General features: G+C 48.1%; 1 protein-coding gene across 4 annotated transcripts in view; it reads right to left on the bottom strand.

The window, feature by feature from the left end:
* Nucleotides 1-214: 214 nt before the first annotated feature.
* The window catches only part of traf3ip1 (TNF receptor-associated factor 3 interacting protein 1), a 225,321-nt gene continuing 211,865 nt past the window's right edge, over nt 215-13,670 (bottom strand). For 3 of the 4 annotated variants that reach the window (XM_038788046.1, XM_038788053.1, XM_038788048.1), the window contains 2 exons: nt 11,563-11,786; nt 2,331-2,549 (listed from right to left, as the gene is read on the bottom strand). In XM_038788046.1, the coding sequence (XP_038643974.1) occupies nt 2,384-2,549; nt 11,563-11,786 (390 nt within the window). In that variant the 3' untranslated portion in view covers nt 2,331-2,383. Of the gene's footprint in view, nt 2,550-11,562; nt 11,787-13,670 lie in introns of all 4 variants that reach the window. The other variant, XM_038788039.1, reaches the window with a different exon arrangement.

Genomic DNA, 13,670 nt, shown 5'->3' with positions numbered 1-13,670 from the left:
TGTTCATGTTAAAATTGAACAGTCCTTTCAACAACACTATTTTTTTTTTAAATGCATTAATTTTCAAAGTTCTACTATTGTTGGCTTGGAAATTAGAAGGGTTTAAAAAAAAAACTTCTGTACAAAACAGTTGAACTGCACTGGATAAAATCAGTTTGTAAAAATGCAATTCTGTTTGGGGTGGTGTTTGTAATCTTCAATGGTAAAACTGGACATGAGACAAAGGCATTTAATAGATTAGGTTATTGGAAAGCATTTGATAACAAATAGCAAGGTCTGATTACATGTCCCAAGTACTGAAGATACTAATTTTTTTCCAGATTGGCAAACAAGTTCATCAACAATAATTTTTTTAAAAGTCAAGTCCCAGGCACTGCACCCATTTGATGTCCTAATGTTCATAACTCAACCAAAGTAATCCTAAATTGGCAGGATAAAAGAAAAAAGCAGTAACTACTGAACACATATTCTTGACAAGCAGCAAGTGGTGGTTTGGAATGTAAAAGATCTGTGTGGTTACTGTCGAAACAGCATTTTTACCTACAGAAGTAAAAATAAACTTGCAAAGTATAATTTAGAAATATACCACATCAATTCCCAATTTAGCCTTCAGCTTCATCATAATCCTTACTCCTCAACCACCTCATACCTATTATGCAAACTGTCTGCGGTTCCAGTGGTCAGCTATTGCTTTGATAGCTAAAGTAGTGGCTTAGAATAAATCGTGTCTCCTGACATAAATGCATACTCAAGGCTCTGTAAGCCGAGAGATAATATGTCACCAATTACGGCTCCCAAGCAGTGCTCAGTACTTCATTGTGTTCTTGGGATTGTTAATGAAGGGCAAAGTTCTGTCCAGTGAGTATTCAAGTAGGCCTGTGCTTTGTGATACAAGTGTGCAACAATCTGTTTCACTATTTAATGAAACTGTATACATATATCAATGTCAGTGCAATGCACCTATTTTCATTCACCAGGTTGTGTCACTGACTTGGTGTCTTGCCCCATCTGCTTCACACAATCATGAATTCTATGTTCTCGTCAGTTCATGGTTAAGTGGCTGGAGTGTTGGCCTGTGCTTGTGATATTTTGCAGGCAATAGCAGAAGCTTATGAAGTAACCCATTATGGCTCCAAAACCAATCGCGTTTAGCATCTTAATAGAAGATAACAGATAATGTCTTGGTGATCTTCTTGAAGTGGTGATGTAACACTTTATATCATAATGACAAAGCTTTGAGAACCTGAATCTGATTGCCTAGATCAAATTACTAGCTTCAATCCCTCAAGTATCATCATCTATTGTTGTATTGACTGCATTTTCATTATTTGTATAATGTTAGAATCTGAAGGTGCATCGAATCTGAGAGTCATAGCTGCATTACCAAAATGTAACCTGTATATTACAGGAAAATTCACTACCTTGGGTGATGTACTGGTACAACATAGGGCCACCAACACCCAATTACTTTCTTTATAAAGACTTTCATATCCATAAATGAAAAAAATAAAATAATTTACTTTCAGTAATAATTTACTGGCAGAAAATGTTGGATAAACTCAGCAGTTCTGGCAGCATCTATGGAGAGAAATAGAGCTAACGTTTCGAGTTCATACGACTCTTCTCAGAAGTGAAGTGGGATAGGGATGTGATGGATTATATAGTTGGAAATGGGGTGGAGGTGGTAAGCAGAGTAGAAGGTCAGGGATAGGTTGGAGTTGATGAGAGATTGACAAAGATGTCATGGACACGAGACAAAGAGCGTGTTAATGGTTGCATAAGGACTGAAGAAGGTGCCTCGCTAGTGGCAAGGTAGAAAGGCAAGGTCACAGAATGTTTGTTTAATCCTGGCTTCAAGCACAGGCGGGAAGTCTAGTACCATGGGCAATGGTCAGACGGTTGGATTGCCCTTTTGCCTAGATGCTGCAATGAGATCTACTGCTAAAGAGAACACTTTAGCTTAGCTGAAAACATGGGAAAAGTAGCACTAAGGCAAAGAGGTTAAAATTTCCTCTGATCAATAATTATACAAACCTGCTTTGAATTCACATTGACTAGTTCACTAAAATCACCAGCAAGAATTTCAGCACAAAGAAGGTAGGCAAAGAAGAAAACAGTACAAATCCTGCTTTCAGAGATGCAAGCTATTTATAAACATTGCTTTTATTTGATGTACGTATTTGTTTTCTTCAAACTATGCAAGATAATAAGCTCTCTAGTGGAATGCAACTGATTTGAGAGATAGGAATGCAAAGAAATGCTTTTTTTTACCCATGTACACGTCCTCTGTCCTACAAGGTCCCTCCTTCCCACCATTTCTTCACCTTATTTGCTGAACTGCATTACCAATTTCTGTGCTGACTGTGCAACAGCCACTCCTCCCTCACGTTCTTGAGGAGAAGTTAATACTTGAAATCATCTTCTGGATCTTATCCTCATTTTTCAGTATGTTTGCCTTGACAGCACAATTCTTATCTTGCTGATCCTTGATCAGTTGTTCCAGTTCAGCGAGTTCAGTCTTTAATGGCTCCACAGCTGTGTCTGTGATGCTGCAAGGACAGAAAATAAATTAACACACTCAAGTGTGTAACATGGTCATTATTGCCACAAAAACTGAAAAGCAACACAGCTGGCTTTTAAAGCAGACCAAGGAAGGCCAGCAGCACAGTTCAATTCCCGTACCAGCCTCCCCTAACAGGCGCCGGAATGTGGTGACTAGGGGCTTTTCACAGTAACTTAATTGAAGCCTACTCATGATAATAAGCGATTTTCATTCATTTTTTCATTTCAGATTCTACAGCACGCTGGTGAAAAAAGCACAGTTTGGGAATGCTGCCCATCATGCCCTAGTGGAGAGCTGCTGAAAGATCCTGGGATATCCTCTGGCTGATGTTCACTGCTGGAAAGTTAAAAAAAGAGGGGAGACAGTATTACATTTTATATCTGAAGAAACCCATCAATGATTGTGAAAATATAGTGTAACAAATGCAAAATCAGTTGAGATCCTTTCAAAGCAACGCCATTAACGGATATGCAGAAATGGAAAGGAATTAGGATTTAAAAGATGAAAAGCCACCATGCATTAAAAAATCAATGTTTAACAGCTGTTCCCATATGGACTACAGATATGTATGAGCAACAAGTCAGCCAAGGCCACAGGTGTGCAAGTCAAAGACAGCAATATTCAAATTGTAGAACTCTAGTCAGACAACATCTAAGGTACCACTTCTTATCACCACATCCAATTCTGGTCACCAAGACTTGGAGGGAGATATTCAAGCTCTGGAAATAGTTTAGAAAGAGTTGCTTAACTGATCCCTTGTACCAGAAGACTGAATTATGATGAGTGCAGAAGCATGATTTCTAGGCAGAAAGCAATTAGAAGATGACCATATAGAAATATATAAGGCAGAAAAAACTGTTCAGAAAAGGTAGATCTTGATCAGGACTTCAAACTCAGTCATGGCAGAAGGGTAGGGAGTACAGCTTCAAATGATAAGAGGCAAATTTATGAATTATATTATGAGGTAATTCAAGTACACTCTGGTTTCTCTTCAGATCATATGAAGTAATTCTTTGCACAAGGAATGGCCAACATAGAATTAATGGGCTTTCATGAAGACTGATGAAAGCATACAGTTTGAAATAATTGAAGAACTAGGCCAATAGCATGATAGGAAAACCAGTTTTCTAGGGAAGCCACATAGACATTGTAGTCTATATCTACCTTGTGATCTATGTGAGAGAATTGCTGCAAGTTTATACTGAGTAATAAGTATAAGCTAGACGTATAGACATTAGGTGAAATTCCATTATTAATCTAACTAAAAATAAAAGGTATGTTAATACACAACCACTGTGATACTGTCATTAGCAATCCACTAAAGCTTTAATAAAATTTACATTTTTATGTATGCAAATGAGTGTATTTATCTCCAACGCAAATCAGAGATTGTTTCCACCCCCCCATTCCAAATAATTACAGAACTTGATGAATGAGGTGTGGGCAGGTGGTGGGGGGTCAGGGATACAGGGATGATGAAGAGGACGAGAGAAGGTTCCTGTGGTCACTCATCGAAAGAAGCAGGCACAGTTCAGTGACTGGAGCAGCATAGATATTGTTGCATTGGATTGAGGTATTTTTCTTTTATTTCCAGCTGAGCATGTGCTACATGAGCTCAGCTACTTCTCCCAACCGATTTCTGGATGTCATTCACATTCATCGATAATTGACATTTGATTGAAATAGAAAACAAACTATTCTGTGCAAACCCCATTCAAATTAAAATATGACTAAACTGTATAGAGACTGAATTAGTACAATAAACATTGTGGAATTGTTTTAAAACAGCCTCTGTAGATCAGCCAAAAGGATATTCTTCAAATGGACACAGAGCGCCATCTGGAGCCCTTTTGTCTTCCTCCTAGTTGCATCTTCCATTTTCAAATTCTTTCAAGTCTTTATGTTCTAAAATGCAGTAAACATTATGCACCTATATGTAGAGTATCCCTTCCAAAAGAAACTCAACCTCCACAGTCTGTGGGAATTTCTGTCCTCCCATGGAGGAAAATTACCAGGCCCTTTAATGGAAACTTATGCCCTGTGCAATAGTGATCTTCCCCCATTCTAACACAGCACTGATTTGCTTTCTGGAGAAGGCTGCATTAAGAGCTAAGGACATGAAGAGAGCATGAAATCAACAGAGTACAATGGTAAACATTTTTCTCAAAAGTCACAAAATAACAGCTTCAAAGCATGCATGACCAGAAGAGAACAAGGGACATGTAGGTTGGGAACATAATGAATAAAAGTAGGTAATTTGGGCCTTCAAGCTTGCCTCTCCATTCAATATGATTATGACTGTTCTTGAACCTCAGCTTCAACTTCCTGCAACATCCCTATATCCATTAATCCCCTTAGGTGCAGAAAAGCTATTGATGTTTTCCTTGCATATAATCAGTGAGGGGTATCCACAGTCCTCTGGGGTAGAGAATTTCAAAGATCCACAATCCTCTGAATAAAGATAGGAGGCCTTGTGGTAGAGAATTAAGGTTCTCCCAAGAACGAAAAGGGATCTGCCTAAGCGGTGTAGCCAACATTCTTCATTCATTCATTATTTATATAAATGAAAGTACATGAAAGCTGTACAGGGTGTGTGTGCCGGGGTGCTGCTGAAATGGCCAGGAAGAAGCTGGGGTGTGCAGGGAGGTCCGGGGTGGGGGTTTGCCGCCGTGGGGAACGGGCCGAGCGGGGAGCGCTGGCCTGGGGCTGGCAGGGGATGGGTTATGGCTAGTCGGCAGGGGAAGGGGGCAGGGAGCCCTCTGATCCGGCTGATAACTTGGAATGTGAGGGGGTTGAATGGACCGGTCAAACGGGCCCGGGTGTTTACGCACCTGAAGGGGCTGAAGGTGGACGTGGCTATGCTCCAGGAGACGCACCTGAAGGTGGCGGACCAGGTTAGACTGAGGAAGGGCTGGGTAGGCCAAGTGTTTCATTCGGGGCTGGATGCAAAAAATCGGGGGGGGTGGCGGTTCTGGTGGGAAAAAGGGTGTCGTTTGAGGCGTCAAAGGTGGTGGCTGACAGTGGAGGGAGGTATGTGATGGTGAGCGGCAAGTTGCAAGGGGAGCGGGTGGTGCTGGTGAATGCCTATGCCCCAAACTGGGACGATGCGGGTTTTATGCGGCGCATGTTGGGCCGCATTCCGGATCTAGAGACGGGGGGCCTGATACTGGGGGGGGGACTTTAATACAGTACTGGATCCCCCATTGGATCGATCCATGTCCAGGACGGGCAGGAGACCTGTGGCGGCTAAGGTGTTGAGGGGGTTTATGGATCAGATGGCATGGGTGGATCCTTGGAGGTTCGCGAGGCCGAGGGCCAGGGAGTATTCATTTTTCTCCCACGTGCATAAAGCCTATTCGCGGATCGATTTTTTTGTTCTGAGCAGGGGGCTGATTTCGAGGGTGGAGGATGCCGAGTATTCAGCCATAGACCTTTCGGATCATGCCCCGCACTGGGTAGACCTTGAGCTGGGGGAGGGGAGGGACCAGCGCCCGCTCTGGGGCCTGGAGGTGGGGCTGCTGGCGGATGAGAAGGTGGGCGGGCTTGTTCGGGGGTGTATCAAGAGGTACTTAGAGGCCAATGATAATGGGGAGGTCCGGGTCGGGACGGTTTGGGAGGCATTGAAGGCGGTGATTAGAGGGGAGTTGATTTCCATCCGAGCCCATAGGGAGAGGGGAGAGCAAAGAGAGAGGGAGAGGTTGGTGGGGGAGATGGTGAGGGTGGACAGGAGATACGCGGAGGCTCCGGAGGAGGGATTGCTGAGGGAGCGGCGTAACCTTCAGGCCAAGTTCGACTTGCTGACCACCAGAAAGGCGGAAGCTCAGTGGAGGAAGGCACAGGGAGCGGTGTACGAATATGGGGAGAAGGCGAGTAGGATGCTGGCGCATCAGCTCCGTAAGCGGGACGTGGCCAGGGAGATTGGTGGAGTGACGGATAGGGGAGGAAATGTGGTGCGAAGGGGGGTGGACATTAATGGGGTCTTCAGGGATTTTTATGGGGAATTGTACCGGTCCGAGCCCCCGGTGGAGGGGGGGGCGGGGGGGGGGGGCGGGGGGGGGGGGGGGGGGGGAATGGGGCGCTTTTTGGACAGGCTGAGATTTCCGAAGGTGGAGGAGGGGCAGGTGGAGGGGCTGGGGGCACCGATTGAGCTGGAGGAGCTGGTCAAAGGGATAGGCAGCATGCAGTCGGGGAAGGCGCCGGGGCCGGATGGGTTCCCAGTCGAATTTTACAAAATGTACGCAGACCTGCTGGGCCCCCTGTTCGTTAGGATCTTTAACGAGGCAAGGGAGTGGCGACCATGTCATGGGCGCTGATTTCCTTAATCCTTAAACGGAACTTCCTACGAAAGGAGACAAGAACTTCCTACGAAAGGAGACAAGGACGTACCCACAACCGCCACGACAGACACTACTGGAAGACCTACTGGACGCAAGTATCCTAGAGAAAGGGAACTGTAGTGACATGTATGACCGACTGGTAGATAGGGACGACACCGTACTGGACGCAACAAGGAGGAAATGGGAGGACGACCTGGGGATGGAGATCGGGTGGGGACTCTGGAGCGAAGCACTGCATAGGGTCAACTCCACCTCCACGTGCGCAAGGCTCAGCCTGACGCAACTAAAAGTGGTACATAGAGCCCACTTAACAAGAACCCGTATGAGTAGGTTCTTCCCGGAGGTGGAAGACAGATGTGAACGGTGCCAAAGAGGCCCGGCCAACCACGCCCACATGTTCTGGTCCTGCCCCAGACTCGTGGAGTACTGGACAGCCTTCTTCGAGGTAATGTCCAAAGTGGTGGGAGTGAGGGTGGAGCCATGCCCGATAGTGGCGGTCTTCGGGGTTTCAGAACAGCCAGATCTATTCCTGGGGAGGAGGGCGGATGCCCTTGCCTTTGCCTCCCTGATCGCCCGCCGTAGAATCCTGTTTGGCTGGCGGTCAGCAGCACCGCCCAGAGCTGCGGACTGGCTGTCCGACCTCTCGGAATCTCTCCAAATGGAGAAAATCAAATTTGCCATCCGAGGGTCGGACGACGGCTTCCACAGAACGTGGGAGCCATTCATGCAACTGTTCCGGGACCTATTTGTGGCCAATGTACAAGAGGAAGAATAGTCGGGGGAAGGTAGCGGGAGGGGGGGGGGGGGGCTACAGGTTCGTTACGGGGGTTCGATGGCTAGCTAAGGCCCAAAACCAAGCTAAATAAACATGTTGAGGGGGGGGGCGCAGTTACTACTACGAAGATGCTTACCTGTAAATATGTATGTTAATTTTTGCGTGTTTGTTTTTGTTTGTTTTTTTTTTTCTCTCTCCTAACAATTTGTAATTTGTTCAATATAAAATACGAAAACTGAATAAAAACATTTATAAAAAAAAAAAAAATCCTTAAACGGGACAAGGACCCCCTGCAGTGTGGATCATATAGGCCAATCTCGTTGTTAAATGTGGATGCCAAGCTGTTGGCGAAGATCTTGGTCATTCATGAGGACCAGACGGGGTTTGTGACGGGAAGGCAGCTGAACACCAATATACGTAGGCTTCTGAATGTTATAATGATGCCGGGGACAGAAGGGGAGGCGGAGATAGTGGTAGCATTAGACGCGGAGAAGGCCTTTGATAGGGTTGAGTGGGGGTACTTGTGGGAGGTGCTGGAAAGGTTTGGGTTCGGGGAGGGGTTTGTCAGTTGGGTGAGGCTGTTATATGAGGCCCCGATGGTGAGCGTAGCCACGAATAGGAGGAGATCGGAGTACTTTTGGTTGTACCGGGGGACGAGACAGGAGTGTCCCCTGCCCCCCTTGCTCTTTGCGTTGGCAATTGAGTCCCTGGTCATGGCATTGAGGGAGTCGAAGAATTGGAGGGGTCTGGTGGGGAGGAGCACTGAGTGTCACTATACGCAGATGACTTGAATGAAATGAAATGAAAATCGCTTATTGTCACGAGTAGGCTTCAAATGAAGTTACTGTGAAAAGCCCCTAGTCGCCACATTCCGGCGCCTGTTCGGGGAGGCTGTTACGGGAATCGAACCGTGCTGCTGGCTTGCCTTGGTCTGCTTTCAAAGCCAGCGATTAGCCCAGTGAGCTAAACAGCCCCTTGTTGCTATATGTGGCAGACCCAGTGGGGGAATGCCGGAGGTGATGAAGATTCTTAGGGAATTTGGGGGCTTTTCAGGGTACAAGCTCAACCTGGGTAAGAGTGAGCTGTTCGTCGTGCACCCGGGGGATCAAGAGGAGGGGATTGGTAGGCTCCCACTGAAAAGGGCAGGGAGGAGCTTTAGGTACCTGGGAGTCCAGGTGGCTAGGAGCTGGGGAGCCCGACACAAACTTAACCTCACTAGGCTGGTGGAGCAAATGGAGGAGTTTAAAAGATGGGACATGTTGCCGCTTTCGATGGCGGGCAGGGTGCAGTCAGTCAAGATGACGGTGCTCCCGAGGTATTTGTTCCTGTTCCAGTGCCTCCCCATCCTTATCCCAAAGTCCTTTTTTAGGAGGGTCAACAGGAGTATTACGGGATTTGTATGGGCGCATGGTACTCCGAGGGTGAGAAGGGTGTTTTTGGAGCGGGGCAGGGATAGGGGGGCTGGCGTTGGCTAACCTCTGTGAGTACTATTGGGCTGCCAACGCAGCGATGGTGCGTAAATGGGTAATAGACGGGGCAGGGGCAGCATGGAAGAGGATGGAGATGGCGTCCTGTGTGGACACGAGCCTGGAGGCGCTGGTAACGGCGTCGTTGCCGCTCCCTCCAACGAGGTATACCACGAGCCGGTGGTGGCGGCTACCCTCAAAATCTGGGGGCAATGGAGACGGCATAGGGGGGAGGTGGGGGGCTCAATGGAGTCCTCGATACGGGGGAACCACCGGTTTGTACCAGGGAGCATCGATGGCAGGTTTCTTGGCTGGCACAGGATAGGTATTAGGAGGTTGAGGGACCAGTTTGTGGATGGGAAGTTTGCGAGCCTGGGTGAGTTAGAGGGGAAGTTTGGGCTCCCCCCGGGGAACAGGTTTAGGTACATGCAGGTTAGGGCGTTTGCCAGGCGGCGGGTGGAGGGGTTCCCTCTGCTGCCCCCACGTGGGGTACGGGACAGGGTGCTCTCGGGGGTGTGGGTTGGGGGAGGGAGGATTTCGGACGTGTACCACGTCATGCAGGAGGTGGATGAGGCCTCGGTGGAGGAGCTGAAGGGTAAATGGGAAGAGGAGCTGGGTGAGGTGATTGAGGAGGGGAAGTGGGCGGATGCACTGGAAAGAGTGAATTCCTCCGCTTCCTGTGCGAGGCTTAGCCTCATACAGTTCAGGGTGCTACATAGGGCCCACATGACCGGGACGAGGATGAGTAGGTTTTTCGGGGGCGAAGACAGGTGTGCTAGGTGCTTGGGGAGCCAGCGAACCATGCCCATATGTTCTGGGCATGCCCAGCGCTGGGGGAATTTTGGAAGGGGGAAGCAGCAGCCGGGGGCGGTGTGAATCCAACCCCTGCCGGCCGCCGAATTCTCCGGCACCGGAGATTCGGCGGGGGTGGGAATCGCGCCGCGCCGGTCGGCGGCCCCTCGCAGCGCCCCCCCCCCCCGGCGATTCTCCGGCCCGAAGTCACGCTGGTTCTTTGCCAGTCCCGCCGGCGTAGATTAGGCTAGGTCCCTTACTGGCAGGACCTGGCAGCGCGGGCGGGCTCCGGGGTCCTGGGGGGGTGCAAGGGGCGATATGGCCCTGGGGGGTGCCCCCACGGTGGCCTGGACCGCGAGCGGGGCCCACCGATCCGTGGGCGGGCCTGTGCCGTGGGGGCACTCTTTTCCTACGCACCTGCCTACGTGACGGCCGACGCGTAGGTGAATCCCCTACTGCGCTTTCGCGGAGATGACGTCAGCAGCCATTGACGCTCCCGAGCATGAGCGGACCCGTGCCGACCGGCCGAGTCCCTTCGGCCCCGGCTGGCGTGGTGCCAAAGGCCTTCCACGCCGGCCGGCGGGGCGTAAACCACTCCGACGCCGGACTAGCCCCTGAAGATGCGGAGGATTCCGCATCGATTCAGACATTTGATGAAAATAGATTACTAAAGATGCACCTGCATCAATAACTTTTGGCAACAGTCAATAAAAAAAATGCTCATAATGGAAACTTCGATAATCAACAGATCATATGGAAGCACATCGTTGAGCTGAATTACAATTCAAGGTCCTTTTTTCTTAAAAATGACTGGAAATCACCGGCAAAAAATAATTTAAAGTGCTAGATTGAAATGATGCCAATGAAAGGCCAGAAAATTTACAAAAGAAGAAGTGTGGTCAACCCCCTGGCAAAATTAAAAATGACAAACATTGTTATGTATCTGGGCTCTGCCTCCTCTCTACTTGTCAGTTTAATAAATTATCCTGTGCTGTTTGCTATTCAACAACAGAAGTAGCTAGCATAAGGAGAAGCTGTGGAAAGCAGAGAAGCAGAAGAGGTAAAAATCTAGTAGAAAGACACACTAATGTTGTGCAATCTGGTGAGTTGCAATTTTTTTAAGCCTTGCCAGAAGCTGGACAATCACCCTTAGCTAGCAAGTGGAACTTTCCAACCCCGACTAGAAGCTTAATAAATGTGATCCTAAATTTAGCCATCTTGGAGATATTGTACATATCACAAATAGATATTCAAATCCCAAATCAAGTTAGGATTCAAGAACTGTCACAGATTTTCACCACTGCAAGTTCTGATTGGACATTTTGTTCACCTCATTCCTTTACAAATGTATTAAGTTAGTCTTCTCAGCTAAGTATAAACTAAAATAATAACCTTTCAATGTTTCGGAGATTATATTTGACAAAAGAACAGATCCTTATTCTGCGGTTGTGCTATGCGTTGTATTCTTGAGATTTGCTACATTTCAATAAAAAGATTGACTGGGGTGAAAGAATTCCATTCGAGAAAATTTGGAAGGATGGATAGTAACACTTACCTCCTACTTCACATTACTAAACACCAACTGCCCAGGTTTCTGCACACACTTTCACATATTATAGAGCTTCTCACCTTTGTTCTCTTAGAAGAGATTCTGCATGCTTCTTGTTTTCCCTGCGCCACATTGACAATTCATTCTGCATGGAATCCATGTCTTCCTGTATGTAGTCCATTATTTTTCCCAGAGGCAAGGCACTGCGGCACAAGTTCTGGATGGCCATGCGCAATTTTTCTATTTCCTTGGCTACGAGTTCCCTCTCCTTCTTTTTTGCTGTTTCGGAGATTATGGCTTTTTCCTGAAAAACAATTTTGCAGCAATATTATAAGACATGCTTTTAACATCATTCACAACCCTGGGAAACAATAACTAAATTTAAAATTAAATTGTGTGGATGTCAAGAAAAGTTGCTTAACAATCGTACCTCACAACTACACACAAAGCAAAAACAACAAATGCTGGATATACACAAAAGGTGTTCAGGCATTTGTCGAGAGATAGGCTAATGCTTCAGCTCCAGACCTTACACCAGAATTGTTCTGACAAACAGAAGCTTTTGTTTGTAGTTGAATAAGTAAATAGATAAAATACAGAATTTTACACTTTAGATATATTATTTATCAATGTCATTAAATTAGTGCTGTGAATTCATGAAATTCAACTCCAATAAAATCAGCAGAGCAGGGGACCAATTTGGGGGTACTACTGTTTAAGGTGGCAAGACAGCAGTTTAGGTATTTTTGGATTCAGGTGACGCATGAGTGGGCCACGATTCACAGGTAGAACTTGACAGCGTTAGTAGAGGAAGTTAAGTGGGATCTCAAGAGGTGGGATGAGTTACACTTGATTTTGGTAAGAAGGATGCAGGTGGTGGAAGATGACAGTGCTGCCACGGTTCCTGTTTGCCTTTCCAGCCCTCCCGATTATTTTCCCTACAGCCTTCTTCCGGAGATTGGAGGCACTGGCTTTGGAGTTTATATGGGTGGGGAAGGTACCAAGGGTCACCACCGGCACATGCGCGGTAGGGGGGGTTCTCTCCCGCCTCCGCCATGGTGGAGGCCGTGGCGGCAGCAGAAGAAAAAGAGTGCCCCCACGGCACTGGCCCGCCCGCCAATCGGTGGGCCCCGATCGCGGGCCAGGCCACCGTGGGGGCACCCCCCGGGGTATGATCGGCCTGCGCCCCCCTGCCCCCCCTCCCCCCCAGGACCCCGGGGGGCCACTCGCACCGCCAATCCCGCCGCCACCAGAGGTGGTTGAAACCACGTAGGCGAGATTGGCCTGTCAGCGGCGGGACTTCGGCCCATCGCGGGCCGGAGAATCGCCACGGGGGTCCGCCGACCAGCGCGACGTGATTCCCGCCCCCGCCAATTCCCAGGTGGCGGAGAATTCCGGCCACGGGTGGGCGGGATTTACGCCGGCCCCGGGCGATTCCCCGACCCTGCGGAGGGGGGCGGAGATTTCCGCCCGGGGACTCTGGTGTGAGGCGATGCAGCGGGTGAACTCAACCTCCTCCTGCGCGAGGATGAGCTTCATTCAGTTCAATGTGGTGCCCAAGGTACACATGGCACAGGTGAGGATCAGTGGTTTCTTCCAGGGGGTGACCGGTAGGTATGAGGAGTGTGGGCGGGGGCCAGTAAATCATGCTCACACGTTCTGGGGTTGCGAGAAGCTAGAGAGCTTTTGGGAGGCGGTGTCTGGGACGTTATCTAGGATAATGGGGGCTGAGGTCAGGCCAGACACTAAGGTGGCGATCTTTGGGGTTTTGGAGGAGCAGGAGCTGCTAGAGAGGAAGGGAGTCGATGTAGATTCTTTTGCCTCTCTGATTGCCCAGCGAAGGATCTTCATGAATTGGAGGTCGGATACGTCACCGGGGATGCTGGCCTAGCTGGTGTACTTGTACGATTTCCTCCGGCCGGAGAAGATCAAATTTGAGTTGAGGGGGTCAGAAGAGGGATTCGAGGTGTGGTGGAGGCCGTTCATGACTTTATTTGAGGAGCTGTTCATCGCAGGGGAGGGTTAAAAGGGGGAAACTGTACAAACTCTTGGCCATGCTTTGATGGACTGTGTATTTTGTTGATGTGGTGTATGTGTGGAATAAAATATATTTAAAAAAAATATATAGCACATCTATTCATCAGTTTCTGTACAGCATGGACATTACAAAATGGGATAAAGCAATGTG

This window comes from Scyliorhinus canicula, chromosome 2, assembly GCF_902713615.1.
Source record: "Scyliorhinus canicula chromosome 2, sScyCan1.1, whole genome shotgun sequence".
Classification (NCBI taxonomy): domain Eukaryota; kingdom Metazoa; phylum Chordata; class Chondrichthyes; order Carcharhiniformes; family Scyliorhinidae; genus Scyliorhinus; species Scyliorhinus canicula.
The sequence above is the reverse complement of the archived record's forward strand: the minus strand, read 5'-3'. Positions and strand labels throughout refer to the sequence as shown.